This window comes from Bufo bufo, chromosome 10, assembly GCF_905171765.1.
Source record: "Bufo bufo chromosome 10, aBufBuf1.1, whole genome shotgun sequence".
In the NCBI taxonomy this organism is placed as follows: Eukaryota; Metazoa; Chordata; class Amphibia; order Anura; family Bufonidae; genus Bufo; species Bufo bufo.
In genome coordinates, this window is record NC_053398.1 from 43,057,322 (window position 1) to 43,077,798 (window position 20,477).

A 20,477-nucleotide genomic window follows, 5' to 3' on the forward strand; every position below is an offset into this window, starting at 1 on the left:
AGAAGATAACTTTTGTAGTTATTCCGCCTGGTAAGCCAGCACTATCTGTGTGATCTACCATGGTACAGTATAGTGAAAGCTCTATGAAACGACTATCTACAACTGTAGTGAAGTATGGCCTTCTATAAGGTCAGTCCTCTGAAATAATAGGGCTAATCTACACAAGAGATATCAACAAAGAATTGTAATGGCCTTCTCAAAGAAGTGGTCTTTTAGAGACACTTCAGTGTCCAGTATATCAAACTATTGTGTGCTTCACTGGTCACATAGAATGGATTACCAAGAGTCATTCCGTCAAAAAAACATTTCAAATAACATGGGATTGGTCAAAATAAATCTGTCTAAAGGGTGATCTTGTCCTAAATTTGCAATACATGTACTGTATCTCAGTCACATTTCAGAAACCATAAGTGACACAAATCAACTGATTCTGGTGAGCATATAGCATATTGTGTCCCTACAGTTAGGTTTGCAAATCAGTACATGGGAAGGACAAAAGTTGAAAGACATGTAATGAACAAAGTAGGTTTCTCATGTCATGTCTTTTTCTAATGTGGCTCATTAGGCCTCATGCATATGATGATATCCATTTTGTGATCCACAAAATATGGATACCATCCTTGTGCCATATCCTTTTTTTTTTTTGAGGACCCTTTGATTTTAATGGGTCAGTGGTCCATATTTTGTGGACCAGAATAGGATATGTTGTATAATTTGCAGAACGACCTTACAGATGCAGACACAGTACAAAAAATGTAGATTGCACACAGACAGTATTCATATTTTGTGGATATGGATATGGTCGTGTGCATAAGGTCTTTGACTGGTATGGATTGGAAGTCTATTTCCCATTGGTGAGCTTGAATTCTTACACAGTAGCCAATCTGAACAAGCAGAGCTGCCGGAAGGAGGCACAGGATCCAAAAGGAAAGTGCAGCTAAATTGTTGTCGAGGTGTAACTTGATGCTCCAACACCCAATGCAAAGCTTGCACAGGACCCCACCACTATCTGCCATTATACAGCTTGATACTGCATACATGATAACTCTCCACCCTCTAAAGTTACCCCCTGCTGTTACAAATGTTCATAGAAAAGAATATAATTAACACCACAACTAAAAAGCTTTAAAGGGGTTGGCCCATCTCAGACATTGATGGCATATGGCTAGGATATACCATCAATGTCAGATAGGTGCGGGTCCCACCTCTTTGACCCGCTGTTATCTCCAGAATCGGTCCCCCAAAGTGAAAAGACAACAGCCACTCATATGTGGCGACCCTTTCTTCACTGCTATGGGAGCAGTCTTATATTGGTGAATGGAGTGGTGGTTGCACTTATGGGACTTCTAAAGACAACATGCACTAATGCAATGTGCTCTCCTTCACTTTGGGGCCGCAGTTCTGAAGATAGGAGCAGGTCCCAGTGGTGGGACCTGCAGTCGAGCACCTATCTGACACTGATGGCATACCCTAGTGATAGGCCATCAATGTCTAAGATGGGCCAACCCCTTTAAGTGTATTACCACAGAATTCACTATTTTGTGTAATTTAAGAAAATGTTTGAACCCACATCTGAGAACAATATACACCAACCTCTTTATGGTAAGGTGAATACTTAAAAAGGTTGTCTGGGCTTTTACTATTGATAAACTATCCTCGGGATAGGTCATAAATATCAGATCAGCGGGGGTCCGACACCCGGCACCCGCACCAATCAGCTGTATGAGGAGATGGCGAGTGCAGTGCGCACGTGCTGTATCCCTTTTCTCTTTCTGCTCTCCGCTGTATGTCTATGGGACAGCAGCGGACCCCCGCCCATCTGATATTGATGACCTATCCTGAGGATAGGTCATCAATAGAAAAAGCCTGGACAACCCCTTTAATGGTATGTACTTATATTTCTATCTTAATTTTTTATCACCTTTTGGAAGAATGAGGGGTTTGTGACCTCCATTTGCTGATTCAATGTGACCATCAGATGGTGCTTTCACTATTATGGAGAGGTGGCCATGCTTTCTGGCTCTCTCCTTGGGAGTTACAGAAAGAGTGTGCTTATCCCTTTTCATAAGGCCTTAATCTGACTGCTGTAATGTTTTTTAAACACATTTTAGCTTCTGTATTACAGCCACAACCTCTGCCTAAGGCCTCATGCACACGACCGTTGTTGGGTTTCGTGTCCGTTGTTCAGTTTTCCGTGATTTTCTGCGGACCCATTGACTTTCAATGGGTCCGTTGAAAACTCGGAAAATGCACCGTTTGTCATCCGCGTCCGTGATCCGTGTTTCCAGTCCGTCAAAAAAATATGACCTGAATTGGACTAATTAAAATGATACTGCTACCTCAGTTGCTCTACGTCATTAGAAACAGTCCCATTTACTTGGGGGACTCCGTTTTTCATGACATAGAGAGATTATTCAATGTATTAATTTGGTCAAACAAAAGGGTAAGGAAAAAGATATATTGGCTTACAAGATCTTACGGACAAGGAGGACTAGAGGTCCCAGATATCAGATTGTACTATATGGTAGCTAATATTGCAACAATGATGAATTGGACACAGGTGGACCCTCTGAGCCATTTGGTATATAAGAGTGAGGGTGGCTTACCAGATATATTCACATTACTCGAATCAGGACAACTGGAAAGTACGCACCTATATAAAATACCATTGGTGAAATCATTGGTGAGGGTATGGAGTAAAGTCAAAAAGTCACAGAATTTAGAGGGGCAGATTAAAGTCACACCATTATGGTATAATAGGAGGTTAGGTAATGCTACCTTTTTGAAAGAGGCCAAATATTGGACTGATAAGGGTTTATGGCATATTTCACAATATTTTCAAAATGAAACACTGAAGGATAGGGACACATTATTAATGAATGTAAGGGAAGATAGACAAAGTTATTTTAGATATATTCAGTTGGTGGATATTGTCAAAACTGTTATAAAAAAAGGAAGATATAGTGACAAAACCACATGAGGTGATTAATTATATATTAGGCTGGAAAGGTAAGCACAAATTGGTGTCAAGCTTGTATAAAAAGATACGAGAAACTAGAAGCGAGGGATTTATTTGTAATAGTAAATCAAAATGGGGGAATGATATAGGGATAATAACAGACGATCAGTGGGGAAAATTTTGGTGTTTTAAACCATATCTGAGGAACCCCTCTCATAGGGTAACTCAGTTTATTATATTACACCGTTTATATATAACACCAAAATGGCTCAAGAAAGTTTCAGCTAAAATGCCCGGACTATGTCCTAGATGTATGAATGATAAAGCGGACATTATCCATATGTGGTGGAGGTGCCCAAAGATTCAACCATTCTCGTGCAGTCTGATTGAATTAATCGGGGATATTTTTAGTTTTAAAATCCAATGGACGGCTTCTGTATGTATTTTGGGTGAAACTTCCCATGAGCTATCAAAGGAGAATGAAATTATGTTATATAAATCATGTTTTATAGCTCGTTTATTGATAGCAAGAAGATGGATGCGCCCTGAGTTACCAACAATAAAAGAATGGGAAAATTTGATGAACTCCAATTGTATAATAGAAAGAGTAGGATACATTAAAGTGTAACATAGATTATAGACATGAGAAAATTTGGGCTCAGTGGCTAAAATATATAAATAAATAGATATAGATATACTTATATTTGTATTTATTTATTTATCTATCTATTTGTTTTTTGTCCTCCCCCTCCACCCCCTTCTGGTGGATATAGGGTGGGGGGATAGGGGTTTGGGAAGGGTGGGATGGGGGGAGGGGGGAAATAAGGAATATAGGTTTAAAGGTAATATAAGTAATGTGCTATTTACTGTAATGTACTGGATAGGTCAAGTATCTCCATGTAGGGGGTGTTTTAGTGGCAGGGGAACGAATATCCTACTACTTCTATCGGTGCAATTGTATTAAGCACTCTTACTTCCTCTTGGCTGATGCCTGATGTTTTTATTATGTAATTGTTAAATGTATTACTACTGCTCCTTTTGTACTTTATTGGATTAAATAAAAATATAAAAAAATAAATTAAAAAAATAATATATGACCTGTCCTATTTTTTTCACGGACAACGGTTCACGGACCCATTCAAGTGAATGGGTCAGTGAAAAAACACAGAGGCACACAAGATTGTCATCCGCGTCCGTGATCCGTTTTTTTCCTATCATTTTTTCACTTTTCTTGTCTGGTGATCCTCTAAAAATCAAGGAACAAAAACGGAAACGGATCACGGAACAACGGAACCCCGTTTTGCGGACCGTGAAAAAATACTGTCGTGTGCATGAGGTCTAAGGGATCATGCACACAACCGTAGCTGTTTTGCGGTCCACAAATTGCAGAACCGCAAAACACTGGCCATGTGTATTCCACATTTTGCAGGATGTGGATGCCAGGGAACGGACTTAAGGATGCAGACAGAACACAGTGTGCCGTCCTCATCTTTTGCTGCCCCATTGAAGTGAATGCGTCTGCATCCGATCTGTGTTTTTTGTTGGATGGCCACAAAAATACTTTCTTGTGCATGAGCCCTAACTGTGAGTCCAATGGCTGTCAGTTTGGAGTGTTAGTTTGGGTCATCAGACCTGGAGGCAGCCTGAATGAGGCTTAGCTTCCACAGCCTTGAAGAGGAAAGAAGCCGTGAGCAAGGACAGCCACCTCTCCCTTTAAGCAGAAGCAACAAGTGATGGCTGGTCGCATCTGCAAATGGGCCCCCATTCTTTTGTGAATATGTCATAAATGCTTTTTTTAACAGTCATCTTGAATTTTTGGTATGTGCACGTCATTTTTGAAGAAAACAGAAATAATCACTACCTCTGTCCATCTGCCAGGTTTAATAGGGTAATTACATATATTAGCTAAATCATATGTTTCTCTTAACTATATTCCAGCGAGATTGTAGGATGCATGTAATGCAGCAACAATTGCATGAGAATGCTATCTGATCCTCAATGACGTGGTCAAGTAACTGGTCTCAATGTGGTGTCTTCAGGTTTTCCACAGGTCATGGCCACACATGAACATGATTTTATAAGATAATAAGTGTAAGGTATTGTGCTTCCATCAAGGCAGGTGAGCTGAACTGTTCTGGAGCTTCCCTCCATATCCAAACAACAAAAACAGCTTCTCATCATACTCTCACGATCATGGGAATACCTGGAATGATGGTATGTATAAGTTAGGATTTTACATATATTATAACATTACTCAAAAATGCTATCATTAGTAATATTAACTATGTATTAAATTTTATGCTGTGTGTAACACTCTAAAAGTACAGGGTGGGCCATTTATATGGATACACCTTAATAAAATGGGAATAGTTGGTGATATTAACTTCCTGTTTGTGGCTCATTAGTATATGTGAGGGGGGAAACTTTTCAAGATGGGTGGTGACCATGGCGGCCATTTTGAAGTCGGCCATTTTGAATCCAACTTTTGTTTTTTCAATAGGAAGAGGGTCATTTGACACATCAAACTTATTGGGAATTTCACAAGAAAAACAATGGTGTGCTTGGTTTTAACGTAACTTTATTCTTTCATGAGTTATTTACAAGTTTCTGACCACTTACAAAATGTGTTCAATGTGCTGCCCATTGTGTTGGATTGTCAATGCAACCCTTTTCTCCCACTCTTCACACACTGATAGCAACACCGCAGGAGAAATGCTAGCACAGGCTTCCAGTATCCGTAGTTTCAGGTGCTGCACATCTCGTATCATCTGAAGGCAATCGTCTATGCTGTAAAGATACGAGATGTGCAGCACCTAAAACTACGGATACTGGAAGCCTGTGCTAGCATTTCTCCTGCGGTGTTGCTATCAGTGTGTGAAGAGTGGGAGAAGAGGGTTGCATTGACAATCCAACACAATGGGCAGCACATTGAACACATTTTATAAGTGGTCATAAACTTGTAAATAACTCATGAAAGAATAAAGTTACGTTAAAACCAAGCACACCATTGTTTTTCTTGTGAAATTCCCAATAAGTTTGATGTGTCAAATGACCCTCTTCCTATTGAAAAAACAAAAGTTGGATTTAAAATGGCCGACTTCAAAATGGCCGCCATGGTCACCACCCATCTTGAAAAGTTTCCCCCCTCACATATACTAATGTTCCACAAACAGGAAGTTAATATCACCAACCATTCCCATTTTATTAAGGTGTATCCATATAAACGGCCCACCCTGTACACTAGGTCAACCATTGACTCAAACAGCTCATAAAGCAATAAATGATATAGGCATACAGCTCTTCAAGAAGACTACAGGGGTTATGCAGCCAATACATATTGATGACCTATCCTCAGGACAGGTCATCAATATCTGATCGGTAGGGGTCCACACTTAGCTGAGCTGTGCGTCGTATCTCAGCAGTGCATTTACTTGAATGGGATCAGCATTTGTAATTACACTGTGCCGCCGCTGCAAGCGAGACGACGTTCAGTATAATATTGGAGAGAAACCATCCCCTTTAAACAGCTGAACGGTGAGTGTGCCAGGAGTCGAAGCCCCACCAGTCAAATGATGATTACCTATTCTGGCTGCACAACCGCTTTAAGGTTAGTGTCACAGACAGCATTTTTTATGCAGTTTTCTTAGCTAAAACTCAAGTCAATCCAGCAAAAGGAGAAATTTAAGTCCTTCCTTTATATTTCCCATTCTTTTTTTAATCCACTTCTGACTTAGGGATATCAAATAAAAAAAAACTGCCTGAGAAAAACTTTCATGAAACTGCAGCATTTTCCCAAAAACATTGTGAATCCAACACATATCTTTCAGCCCCTTGGAGATTTTTATGTGCATTACCTGTGATTTTTGGTACATTTTTGCTAGCTTTAGATGTAAGCTCAAAAGCTATGAAAAATTGAAAATGCAGAACACACAAGCGTTCTTTTTTTGCTATTGCAAATGTATTTAATTTATTAGCAATGTTTTTTTTTTTGTCTTTATAAAACTATGTTTTTTTTAGGCTTTTTACTGTCTCATCTATAGGGGAAAATTCACCTGAAAAAATGCCATTAACGCAGTTTTTTGGAAAATAATGCTTCTAAAGTCTCATGCACATGAACGGGCACCGGACATGTAACCGCTGTTGGTGGATGTGGACCCATTCACTTGAATGGGTCCGCGATTCACAATATTCTGTTCCCACCGCAAAAAAACTAGAACACGTTCTATATTTTTGCGGTGCGGAAGCATGGACCGAAATCCCACTGAAGTGCTCTATTGTGCTTTCGTGGACTTCTGCTCTGTGCCTCCGCTCCGTATTTTGTAAGTGAATGGTTTGCAGGCTGCAATACGAGCATGGACCGCCTGTGGTCATGTGAATGCACCCTCATAGTCATAAAAACATGCCTAAAGCTCCTTCATACATAATTATTACCTTGTGTTTTTACCTTCCTTTGAGGCTTTTTGTCCTTTTTTTATTATTTCCAACTGTATACTTAGAACAGGCATTTTTTTTCCAGAGATTTTCATCTTCCATAAAGATTTTTTATTGAAAAATGCCTGAAAAAAATGCTCTATCTAGAGTGTGTTGCCTTTTTACTGGCCAGATTTTTTATTAAATTGTACAGGGAAATATGAATACTTTTTGTGATATTTGGTGGTCTGGGAATATTTGCACTTTTTAGGATAGTGGCATTTTTTTAAAGAGCAGCATGCAGTATGGTATTTTTTCAAGCACATGAATGGGAAAATGCCATTAAAAAAGCTTGTAAAAAGCAATAAAAAAAACTCTTGAAATTATTTTGTTTTGCAAGAAAAAAAAGGAAAAAGCTTAAGACTGGAATTAAACATGCAATTTTTTATTTTTTGGGGGGATAGTTTTGATCCAAAGTAGGGATGAGCAAATTGATTCTACTATTTGTTCCAAATGTTTTTGGAGAAGGGGAGATAGAGAGGGAGAGAGAGACAGTATATATGCGTTGTCTAGTAGGGTACTCTTTCTAGTATGCATAGTACATGTGTAAAGCATTGTAGGCCATGCAAAGCCCCTCTGGGTTTCTGGGAAAGATATTATAATTAGCTTACCTAAGCCTATCTGATGCCAGCAGATGTAACATGTGCTAATTTTCATATATTTTTCCCAGAAACCCAGGGGAATGTTGTCTGGCTTACGATAGTTCTCATGCATACTTGGCATCCGCCATAAGAATAAATAGTACCCCAACCAAGGCCTTTTAGGTAGCCAGCTCAGCTCTGTTAAAGGGTATCTACCCAGACAGAGCTGGGTTCCTGGTATGAGAAAGTTTCCTTTCCTTTTGAAAAGGAGACTAGCTTCTCTTTTGCAGAGAAGCGATATGTGGAGATGCAAGCACACCAATAGATAAAAAATCTTATTATGAAATTAATTGAACAGTTTGAGGCTACAACCAGGGGAATATATTATTATGAAAAAGCCCTAATTGAACAGAATCTCAAACGTTTTGCTCATCTATAATCCAAAGTCAGAAGTGGATCCTAAAAGTATAAAGGAAAGACTAATAATTCTTGAAGATACGCACTGCTGCTCTATTCATTACTATGGGACTGCCAGTAATAGCCAAGTACAAGCGTTCAGCTATTTCCGACAGTCCCCTGTCAATGAATGGAGTCGCAGTGCTCATGCTCGCCGTGGCAATCTATTAATTTTAGGGGGCCCTGTGGGGTACGGGGTCCACATTCTTGCGATCAGTATAGGGCTCAACAGTCGGACCACCACCAATATAATGCTTATCTCCTATCATGTTGATAGGGGATAACTTGTTACCATCAGAACACCCCTTTAACTTTCAGCATTAAAACATATTTAGAATAAAGTAATGAGAAGAGGGCCGGGGACTCACATTGAAGATGTAGAACATTGGCCAGCACAATAATTCATAGGCACAGCCTGCAGTGTACTGCATTCGCCTTTTGTTATATTGATAGGCTCTGAGATCAAGAGGCATTGATCTGAAAGAGTATGAACAGAATATTAAGTAAACTATTCAAAGTACATGTTTATAGGTTAGCAAAGAGGGTTTTATGTAAATTAACCATATTCAGTTTGTAATAAGTTCTACAGTTTTCCGATATTCTTAACATTTAAACTTCTTTAATTTCTTTGCTTGCTATTACTGAATGGAAATATCAGGTCCATTTGGCAGGTGCACGACTACAGAAACTTCCATGACTGTTCATTTGTGATTAAAGGGGATACCCAGAATTTCAACCAGGCAGCCCCCTGTTATGAGCATCTCATGCATTTCATGCTCCGATGCGCTCCCTTGCCCTGCACTGAATCGCACATGGCAAGGGCTTTTTTGATTTATAACAGCACACTGCTGGGCGGAGGCTTCCACCCAGCAGTGTTCCCAGTGACATCTCTGGCTCTAATGGGTGGGCTTTAGTGCTGCCATTGCCGTTTTACAGGCTAGGGCAGCGCTAAAGCCCGCTCATCAGAGCCGGTGATGTCATCGGGCTCACAGCTGGGTGGAAGCATCCGCCTAGCAGTCCTTATGGAGAGCCTGGTACGTCACCGGATCTCCATAAAATGCAAAGGAGAGCATCGTAACATAAAAAAACTCCAATGACAGGGGGCTGCCTGGATGAAATTGTGGGTATGTCCAGGTTCATCTCTGAACCCAGACAACCCCTTTAAGCTTCATTTGTATAATCTGTTTTTCACCACGTGACAGTATAGACTCTGTTCAACTCTGCATTGGAGGCTGTATTTGAAGTCTCTGTTGCAGATTCTATTTTATTTGTTGTCAAAAAGAATGCAGCATTTATTTGATAAAATTACACGTTATGACACTACTGATAAATATTCCCTATTACATTTAAGAGCACAAGGGGTATTCATGAGTGAAAATGAAATAATTCAGAAGTAACTTTTGACATAACTATAGGTAATGCCATTCCTCTATTATTGTTACTAGACACTTGTGAATGAATTGCAAACTGGGTGTTGATAGGTGGGTGTGTGCCCAAACACATGGGACTCCAGACCGTTCAGGAAAAAAACACTACGTAATAACACCCAAATAGCATTAATAGAGGAAAGGCACACCTTAGGTTTAGAAGATAATATGCTATAGTATAGTCATTGAATGTAGAATACATTTATTCACTAAAACAGACATTTTTAATAAAAATAAATAGATAAAACTCACCACCTACTGTCGTCGGCACACCTGGAAAAAAATTACAAAATATCAAACTGAATGTTTTAATATTATTAAAGGACAGGTAACAAGTTCAACAAATGTATACAATGATATAAAAAAAAAACTGTGCATATCTTTCAGCTTTTTTCTTGTAATTGTCAATAGCATCATACTAAAAAAATATAAGTAATATAAGTAAATAATATAAGTAATAAATAAATATAATATAATATAAGTCATAAAACACAATTCATATTGATTACAATCCAAACATCGAAATAAATTAAAACTATTTCTAATAACAGTTTAAAAAAGGTCTGGATTCTGGGTGATTTGGGGAATGCAATATCTCTTTATGGAGCGCACCTAGACAGCGTGAGGAGTCTTATAGACCAAACAATGTTTCTCTTGAATTCTGTAAATTAGCTCTTAGAAAGCTATGACTCTAATGCCACCAGATGTAAGGTAGCTATCCTATAAGTCAATATTGGACCTTTTAAAACAGGCTTTGACTTGGATAATAAAAAAGCCAGCATCTCATCTGCAGATAGCTGTTTTGGGGTGATTGCCTCTCATCAGTGTAGAGCAGAGAGCACTGGCTTAATTGGGTGAGAGGCCTAGGTCAGGATTCAGGGAACACAATATCTCCTTATGGAGAACACCTAAATGGTGTAAGGAGTCTTACAGGCTAGGCAACACTCCTCTTGAATTCTGGGAAGAGTGTATGAAAATAAGCTCTTAGCAAGCTCTGTGTCTAATGCCACCAGATGTAAGGTAGTTAGTAGTGTTGAGCTCGAATATTCGAATATCGAATTTTTTTAGCGAATATCGGCACTTCGCTAATTTGCGAATATTTTGAATTTACACTATAAAATCGCTATTTCGAATATTCGTTTTCTTTTTATTTTTTTTTATTGTTATATTTTTTTCTTTCCCACTTCCCAAAAGTAGTTCTTACCTGTCCTGAGGATTTCTGGCTTCCTGGCTGCTCCAGTCAGTGCCCGTTGCCGCTTCTGCCGACTTCCGTGCTCATGGAGTGTCCCCATCACCATGGGAACGCCTCCATACTAGAATGTACTGTCGGATGTGAGAATTAAGTTGAAATCGCAATTCGATTATTATAACTTGAATTAATCGAATTGCGATTTCAACTTTAATTCTAGCAAGCAGACCCATTAGAAACACAGCTCTAAGTTGAAATCGCAATTCGATTATTATAACTTGAAGTAATCGCATTGCAATTTCAACTTAGACCTGGTTTACTATGGCTGGCTTGGTAGAATTAGCAAAGATGACGAATATGACGAATGTATTCGTCATATTGCTCAAAACAAAGATAACGAAGTATTCTCCATCTTCGTTTTAGCTCCATATTCGTCAACTTCGCTAATTCTAGATATCAAATAGGAAGGTTGACTATAGAGACAGCTGTGTTTAATTTGCTATGCGATTATATTACTTAGCTTTTTTTTAATAAATAGAATAATTATAATAATTATCAAGTATTATAATTATTTTATTTATTTTAAAAAAAGCAAAGTAATATTATCGTATAGCGAATTAAAAACTCAGCTGTCTCTAGTCAACTTTCCTATTTGATTGCTAAAATTAGCAAAGTTGACGAATATGGAGCTAAAACGAAGATGGAGAATACTTCGTTATCTTCGTTTTGATCAATATGACGAATACATTCGTCATATTCGTCATCTTCGCTAATTCTAGATATCAAACCAATAGGAAACTTACCTTAAGTTAAAATCGCAATACGCGATTATTTAAAATCGCATATTAATCGCGATAACTAGAATAATGACGAATATTCGATTTCAACGAATATGAGACGAATATTCAAGCAAATATTTGCGAATTTTGTCAAAATCGAATATGGCACCTCCCGCTTATCACTAGTAGTTAGCCTATGAGTCATTGTTTGACCTTCACCCGAAACAACTGTTTGCAGATGGGATGCTGGTTTAATTATTACCCAAGTCATGTCTCAAAGACTGTTTTAAAAGGTTGAACATTGACTTATTATAGGATAGCTACCTTACATCTGGCACCATTAGAGGCAGAGCTTGCTAAAAGCTAATTTGCATACCTTTTTCCCTGAAAAATAACAAATTTAACCACACGCACAAAAAGAATTGCCACCCCTGGCCTAGGATGACAAATCTGCTTTCAAGTTAAACCTGCTATTGTTAACCTAGACATTCAACTTAAGATTGGAGGTTTGGATATCAAATATGGTTTACAGATTTCAAACACAGTTCAGAAATATTAGGTTATGTAGAAGCTTGCTAAAAAAAAAAATGTTTGCCAACTTTAATGGTCACCCATTAATTTTATCACTGTATTCATGGAGAATTAAAACACAACCTTTAATAAAGCTGATTAAAATTGGACAATAAAGAACTGTTAATTTAAAAATTGAGTCCACAATTAAACAAATATGACTATATAAATGAATAAGGACAAAACACAGAAACAAAACACAGGGCAGATTTTCCCAGCGAAAAGGGTCAAATAGGGACCAGGGAATCTTACTTTAGTAAACTATTTTTACCCCTAACTACAGGAAACCACCCTGATGGTGGATGGACCCTGCACTGTAACCTGCCCCTAATGCATCCTAATTAACTCTAAGCCATCTTAATGCATTTCCCCAACCAGAGTTATTCAGGGAACAAATAAATGATTAGGGAGTCGCTCTGAATCCTAGCCCTGGACACAGTGAGTGGCTCCATCATGAGTTATGTTTAGCACTTTATATACAGTAACCCTAGTATTAACTGATATCTAGGCATCTTTTTGTTACCTTGATTAGATATTGTTTTTGCCTTGTGGTAACTGTTTGGACATTGATTCCTGTTGTATATATTTAGTTAAAGGACAGAGTATGTGATATTGACCCCCTAATCAATTATTTGTTCCCTGAAGAACCCTGGTGGGGGGAACATGCCAGGCTAGCCCAGGGTTAACTAGCATTTACAAGGGGTAGGTTCTGATGCAGAGTCCATCCATAATTAGGGTGGTTCCCTGTAGTTAGGCTTTACTAGGGCATGGCTCTCTGGGCCTCATATGGTCCTTTCATTGGGACACCACCCATCTACCTTTTGCATTGTTAAGTTCTGTGTGTTTTTTTTAATTATTTCTATAGTTATATTTGTCATATTGTGGGCCCATATTTCATTTTTTAGATTTACAGTCTTTTATTTATTCTATTTTTAGAATAAAGGTTTTGCTTTAATGCTCCATGAATACAGTGATATGGTTATCTTTCATCTTGGTATTACATACACTACTCACAAAAAGTTAGGGATATTTGGCTTTAGGGTGAAATTCATGTCAAAGGTAAAAAGTTCACGCTACAGTGATATTATATCATGAAAGTAGGGCATTTGAGTAGAAGCCTGCATTGGTGATTTCCTCATCTCGAACAATTTATTGAAACAAAAGCCAACAACAGTGGTGGGTATAATGTCAATGTCTCAATAACTTTTCATGTGGCCTTAAACATCAATTACAGCTTGACAAAGATGTCTCATGCTGTTCGCAAGTTGAATTATTGTCTGCTGAGGCATGGCATCCCACTGTTCTTGAAGGGGGGCCCTCAGGTCATTGAAGTTCTGGGCTACAGAGTTACGAGCCTCTACATGGTGACTCAGCTGATCCCATAGGTTTTCAAAGGGATTCTGGTCTGGAGAAAGTGCAGGACACTTGAGGTACCATTTGAGGTACCCCAGTCTCCAGCAGCTGTTCCCTAATGATTCAACCTCAATGAGCTGGCGCATTGTCATCCATGAAGAGGAAATTAGGCCTGTGTTGTTCATGCAGAGGCACACTGGATTTGTGATGTTATTCAAGTAGTATGGGCTTGTCACTGTACCATTCACAAAGTTCTGTATTGGCTAGACACACCTGCTCACACTGTAACACCACCATCGTCCTGGCCCATGCAAGACGATGACGCCTGTGGTCAGGTGCCTTTGCAGGTCGTCTAGCACGCAGACCACACTGATGTAAACTGTTTTGAATGGTCTGACAAGACACTTGGGTGCCTCTCACCTCCCTTAGATGTGCCTGGAGTTGTGTGGCATTCATTATCCTGTTCTGCAGGCCATTGTTCACAATGAAGCGGTCATCAGTGTGGGATGTGGCCAAAGGACGTCCACTTCTATGCCTTTCTGTGACTCTTCCAGTCTCTCTGTATCTCTGTTGCAACGTGCTGATGACACTCTGTGACACTCTAAGCTCAGTGGCCACTCCTGTTTGAGAACTTCCTGCTTGAAGCCTCGCAATGTGCTAGGGACTGTTGATCAATTGTTAGGTGTCGTCTTGGTCTCTTGATGTCAAAATGTGAACAGCATGATGAGGAGGACTGTTTAAATACCAATTGTAATTGAACCAGGAAATTTATTGGGCAATTCATGGATCAAACACCTGTTGTGAATTTTGCTGTTAAGCTTCTTGTTACAGAACAGCAAGTTGTGCAAAAAGTACTGAAACATTGAACAGTTGGACATGTGCATTCAAAAGTTTAGAGAAGGCCACATTAAGTTCACCTGTAAAGGTTAGAGTGCAGTTTAGGTTCATCCTGAAATTTCACCCACAAGTGAAATATCCCTAACTTTTTGTGAGTAGTGTATGTTTTCATGATTATCACCCATGAATTACATGTGCCGGGCACCCCAGAATGAGAGCTATCCTCTGTTTGCAGGTGTCTGCTCTGGCTAATGGAGCAAAGGTAGGAGCAGGAGACTAACTATCTGTCACCCATTTGCCCGAATAGTGCATATTCAAAGGGGGTTGTCTTGAGACAACTCTTTTTTATGTTATACAAATAAAGGTTTGACAATTACTCACTTAAAGTTCTGAAATATGTTTCTTCTTTTTCTCTCCGAGTAGATTTTTTTCCAGTAGTTGCTATTTTTGTTGTCTTCCCAGACATGGCAGATGTTTTCTCAGAAATTGTTGGATATTTGGTTGTTGTATGTTTGGAAGTGATATAAGGAAAAGTGGTTGTGAGAGGTGTTGATTTATAGGGGAATTCTTTTATTGTGGACTGAGTAGATGTATGTAACTTGGCTGTCTTTGATGTTGAAAATGTAGCTAACGTGTTTGCAAATATATCATTAAATATCCATGCACTAACACTAGTCATTTTAGTTTTGACAGTTGTGGGTGTTTTAGAATATGGTGGTAAGATTGTAGATTTGGAAGTTTCACGTTGAAAAGTGGTTGTGTGAGGTGATTTAGAAACAACAGTTTTTATTGTGGACTGAGTAGAAGTATGTAACTTGGTTGTCTCTGATGTTGGGAGGGGAGTTGTACCAGTCATTGTCATTTTAGCTTTCAAACTTGTGGATAGTTTGGAATATGGTGAATATATAGTTTTTGTCTTTGATATCACTGCTGGATAAGTTGATTTAACTGGTGTTGTGTGAGTTGTTTTAGGGAAGGATATTTGTTTTGTGAGTGGAGTACTTTCTTTTGTAGAAATGGAAGTACTTAGCTTGGCTGTACTTGATGTTGTTGGAGTGGTACTAGCTAGTTTAGTTTTGAAAGTTGTGGGTGCTTTAGAATATAGTGGCAACACTGTTGATTTAAAAGTGGCATGTTTAAAAGTGATTGTGTGAGGTGTTGTTTTAGAAAGGACTGTTTGTATTGTGGACTGAATAGAAGGACGTAACTCGCTTGTTTTTGATGTTATAAGGGGAATGGTACCAGTCACTGTACTTTTAGTTTTTAAAGTTGTGCTCCCCTTTGGATATGGTGAAGATATAGTTGTAGTGTTTGATATGAGTGCTGGATACGTTGATTTAACTGGTGTTGTGTGGGTTGTTTTAGGAAGAGACATGTGTTTTGTGGATTGAGTAGTTTCTTTTGTAGAAATTGAAGTAGTTAGCGTGTCTGTACTTGGAGTGGTACTAGTCACTTTAGTTTTGAAAGTTGTGGGAGCTTTTGAAAATGTTGGTGAGACAGTAGATTTTGAAGTGACTTGTTGGAAAGTGGTTGTGTAAGGTGTTGTTTTAGAGAGGACTGTTTTTATTGTGGACTGAGTAGAAGTAAATACTTTGGTTGTCTTTGATGTAAGGGGAATGGTACCAGTCACTTTCATTTTAGTTTTCAAAATTGTGGATGCTTTGGAATATGGTGAATATATAATTGAAGTGTTGGATATGAGTGCTGTATAAGTTGATTGAACTGGTGTTGTGTGAGTTGTTTTAGGGAGGGATATTTGTTCTGTGAATGGAGTAGTTTCTTTTGTAGAAATGGAAGTACTTAGCTTGGCTGTACTTGATGATGTTAGAGTGGTACTAGTTGCTTTAGTTTTGGAAGTTGTGGGTGCTTTAGAATATGGTGGCAATATTGTTGATTTGGAAGTGACATGCTGCAAAGTGGTTGTGTGAGGTGTTGTTTTAGAAAGGACTGCTTTTATTGTGGACTGAGTAGAAGTATGTAACTTGGTTGTTTTTGATGTTATCAGGGGAACTGTACCAGTCATTGTCGTTTTAGTTTTCAAAGTTGTGATTCCCTTTGGATATGATGAAGATATAGGTGTAGTCTTTGACATGAATGCTGGATAAGTTGATTTAACTGGTGTTGTGTGAGTTGTTTTAGGGAGGGACATTTGTTCTGTGAAAGGAGTGGTTGCTTTTGTAGAAATGTAAGTGCTTAGCCTGGCTGTACTTGATGATGTTGGAGTAACACTAGTCACTTTAGTTTTTATAGTTTTGTGCATTTTAGAATATGGTGGCAACACTGTTGATTTGGAGGAGGCATGTTCAAAAGTGGTTGCATGAGGTGTTGTTTTAGAAAGGACTGATTTTATTGTGGACTCAGTAGAAGTACGTAACTTGGTTGTCTTTGAAGTTATAAGGGGAGTGGTACCAGTCACTGTCATTTTAGTTTTCAAAGTTGTGCTCCTCTTTGTATAGCGTGAAGATATAGTTGTAGTGTTTGATACAAGTGCTGGATAAGTGGATTCAACTGGTGTTGTATGAGTTGTCTTAGGGAGGGATATTTGTTTTGTTAATGGAGTAGTTTCTTTTGTAGAAATGGAAGTACTTAAATTGCTTGCACTTGATAGAGAAGTGGTACTAGTCACTTTGGTTTTTAAAGTTGTGTGAGCTTTTGAAAATGGTGGTGAGACTGTAGATTTCAAAGTGACATGTTGAAAAGTGGTTCTATAAGGAGTTGTTTTAGAGTGGACTGTTTTTATTGTGGACATGAGTGCTGGATAAGTTGATTTAACTGGTGTTGTGCGAGTTGTTTTAGGGAGGGACATTTGTTCTGTGAAAGGAGTAGTTGCTTTTGTAGAAATGGAAGTACTTAGCTTGGCTGTACTTGATGATGTTAGAGTGGCACTAGTTGCTTTAGTTTTGGAAGTTGTGGGTGCTTTAGAATATGGTGGCAATATTGTTGATTTGGAAGTGACATGCTGCAAAGTGGTTGTGTGAGGTGTTGTTTTAGAAAGGACTGCTTGTATTGTGGACTGAGTAGAAGTATGTAACTTAGTTGTTTTTGATGTTATCAGGGGAACTGTACCAGTCATTGTCGTTTTAGTTTTCAAAGTTGTGATTCCCTTTGGATATGATGAAGATATAGGTGTAGTCTTTGACATGAGTGCTGGATAAGTTGATTTAACTGGTGTTGTGCGAGTTGTTTTAGGGAGGGACATTTGTTCTGTGAAAGGAGTAGTTGCTTTTGTAGAAATGTAAGTGCTTAGCCTGGCTGTACTTGATGATGTTGGAGTAACACTAGTCACTTTAGTTTTTAATGTTTTGTGCATTTTAGAATAGGGTGGCAACACTGTTGATTTAGAGGAGGCATGTTCAAAAGTGGTTGCATGAGGTGTTGTTTTAGAAAGGACTGATTTTATTGTGGACTCAGTAGAAGTACTTAACTTGGTTGTCTTTGAAGTTATAAGGGGAGTGGTACCAGTCACTGTCATTTTAGTTTTCAAAGTTGTGCTCCTCTTTGTATAGCGTGAAGATATAGTTGTAGTGTTTAATACAAGTGCTGGATAAGTGGATTCAACTGGTGTTGTATGAGTTGTCCTAGGAAGGGATATTTGTTTTGTTAATTGAGTAGTTTCTTTTGTAGAAATGGAAGTACTTAAATTGCTTGCACTTGATAGAGAAGTGGTACTAGTCACTTTGGTTTTTAAAGTTGTGTGAGCTTTTGAAAATGGTGGTGAGACTGTAGATTTCAAAGTGACATGTTGAAAAGTGGTTCTATAAGGTGTTGTTTTAGAGTGGACTGTTTTTATTGTGGACATGAGTGCTGGATAAGTTGATTTAACTGGTGTTGTGCGAGTTGTTTTAGGGAGGGACATTTGTTCTGTGAAAGGAGTAGTTGCTTTTGTAGAAATGTAAGTACTTAGCCTGGCTGTACTTGATGATGTTGGAGTAACACTAGTCCCTTTAGTTTTTAAAGTTTTGTGCATTTTAGAATATGGTGGCAACACTGTTGATTTGGAGGAGACATGTTCAAAAGTGGTTGCATGAGGTGTTGTTTTAGAAAGGACTGTTTTTATTGTGGACTCAGTAGAAGTACGTAACTTAGTTGTTTCTGAAGTTTTGAGGGGAGTGGTACCAGTTACTCTCATTTTAGTTTTCAAAGATCTGCTTACCTTTGGATATGGTGAAGATATAATTGTAGTCTTTGATGTGAATGCTGGATAAGTTGATTTAACCAGTGTTGTGTGAGTTGTTTTAGGGACGGATATTTGTTTTCTGAATAAAGTTGTTTCTTTTGTAGAAATGGAAGTACTTTGCTTGGCTGTACTTGATTTTTTTGGAGTGGTACTAGTTACTTTAGTTTTGACAGTTGTGGGTGCTTTAGAATATGGTGGCAAGATTGTGGACTTGGAAGTGACACGTCGAAAAGTGGTTGTTTGAGGTGTTGTTTTTGAAAGGACTGTTTGTATTGTAGACTGAGTAGAAGTACGTAACATGGTTGTTTCTGATGTTGTGAGAGGAGTGGTACCAGTCACTGTCATTTTAGTTTTCAAAGATGTGCTTCCCTTTAGATATGGTGAAGATATAGTTGGAGTCTTTGATGTAAATGCTGGATAAGTTGATTTAACCGGTGTTGTGTGAGTTGTTTTAGGGAGGAATATTTGTTTTGTGGACTGAGTAGATTCTTTTGTAGAAATAGAAGTACTAAGCTTGGCTGTACTTGATGTTGGAGTGGTACTAGTCACTTTAGTTTTGAAAATTGTAAGCGCTATAGAAAACGGTGGCGAGACTGTATATTTGGAAGTGACACGTTGAAAAGTGGTTGTGTAAGGTGTTGTTTTAGAGAGGACTGTTTTTATTGTGGACTGAGTAGAAGTATGTAATTTAGTTGTCTTTGATGTTATAAGGGGAATGGTACCAATCACTGTCATTTTAGTTTTTAAAGTTGTGCTCCCCTTTAGATATGGTAAAGATATGGTTGTAGTGTTTGATACGAGTGCTGGATAAGTTGATTTAACTGGTGTTGTATGAGTTGTTTTAGGGAGGGAGGTTGGTATTGGAGATTGAGTAGCTTCTTTTGTAGAAATAGATGTACTTAGCTTGGTGGCACTTGATGGGAGAGTTGTAGGTGCATAAACGTATGGTGAGGATATTAGAGTAGTAGATGTTGATTCAGTTACTTTTCCTGATAGAAAGCTACTGTCTCTTCCGGTAACTGGCTGACTTTGACTTAAAACACTGACGGTAACTATTTTTGTTGAGGAATATATTTTTGGTGTTGTTGTTGAGGCATTAGTATAAGGCAAGGCACTATGTGTATATTTGGACAGATCTGTTTTTGTAATTTCAGAAATTAATGTAGCAGTTTTCTTTGGAAGAGTCTGTGTAAAAGCTTCTGGTGTAACAGTCAAAGCTATGAAATAAAGAAAAGCCAAACTGGTAAATGTTAAAATTCAGAACACTGCAAAATTGTGAACAAAATAAAAATGATAAACCATAATTGTACTGAAGTTATCTTTATATTAATAGGCACACCTGTGCAATATTCATGCTGTCTAATCAGCACCCTGATATGCCACACCTGTGAGGTGGGATGGATTATCTCGGCAAAGGAGAAGTGCTCACTAACACAGATTTAGACAGATTTGTGAACAATATTTGAGAGTAATGGGTCTTTTGTGTATGTAGAAAATGTTTCAGATCTTTGAGTTCAGCTCATGCAAAATGGGAGCAAAACCGAAAGTGTTGCGTTTATATTTTTGCTCAGTGTATTGATTGTTTTCTAGCTCTATCCTCTATAATAATATATTAAGAAATAAATCACCACAGAAATTTGAGCCTATTTAGATACTTAAAAAAAGAAAGTGTGATCAAG

The 20,477-nt window shown here is 38.3% G+C and overlaps 2 protein-coding genes across 2 annotated transcripts in view; both read right to left on the minus strand.

The window, feature by feature from the left end:
• Window positions 1-4,820: 4,820 nt before the first annotated feature.
• LOC120980546 (mucin-5AC-like) lies at window positions 4,821-16,238 on the minus strand. The gene is made up of 4 exons (XM_040409711.1): window positions 15,003-16,238; window positions 10,146-10,166; window positions 8,835-8,943; window positions 4,821-5,162 (listed from the first exon to the last, which is right to left on the minus strand). Exons 1-4 carry the CDS (start codon window positions 15,994-15,996, stop codon window positions 4,967-4,969), a joined length of 1,320 nt encoding a protein of 439 aa, XP_040265645.1. The 5' UTR covers window positions 15,997-16,238; the 3' UTR covers window positions 4,821-4,966.
• LOC120980023 (mucin-5B-like) overlaps window positions 16,071-20,477 on the minus strand; it is a 175,892-nt gene continuing 171,485 nt past the window's right edge. The window contains exons 29-30 of the mRNA XM_040408888.1: window positions 16,213-20,015; window positions 16,071-16,097 (exon numbers count right to left, since the gene is read on the minus strand). Of these exons, the coding sequence (XP_040264822.1) occupies window positions 16,071-16,097; window positions 16,213-20,015 (3,830 nt within the window). The remainder of the gene's footprint in view (window positions 16,098-16,212; window positions 20,016-20,477) is intronic.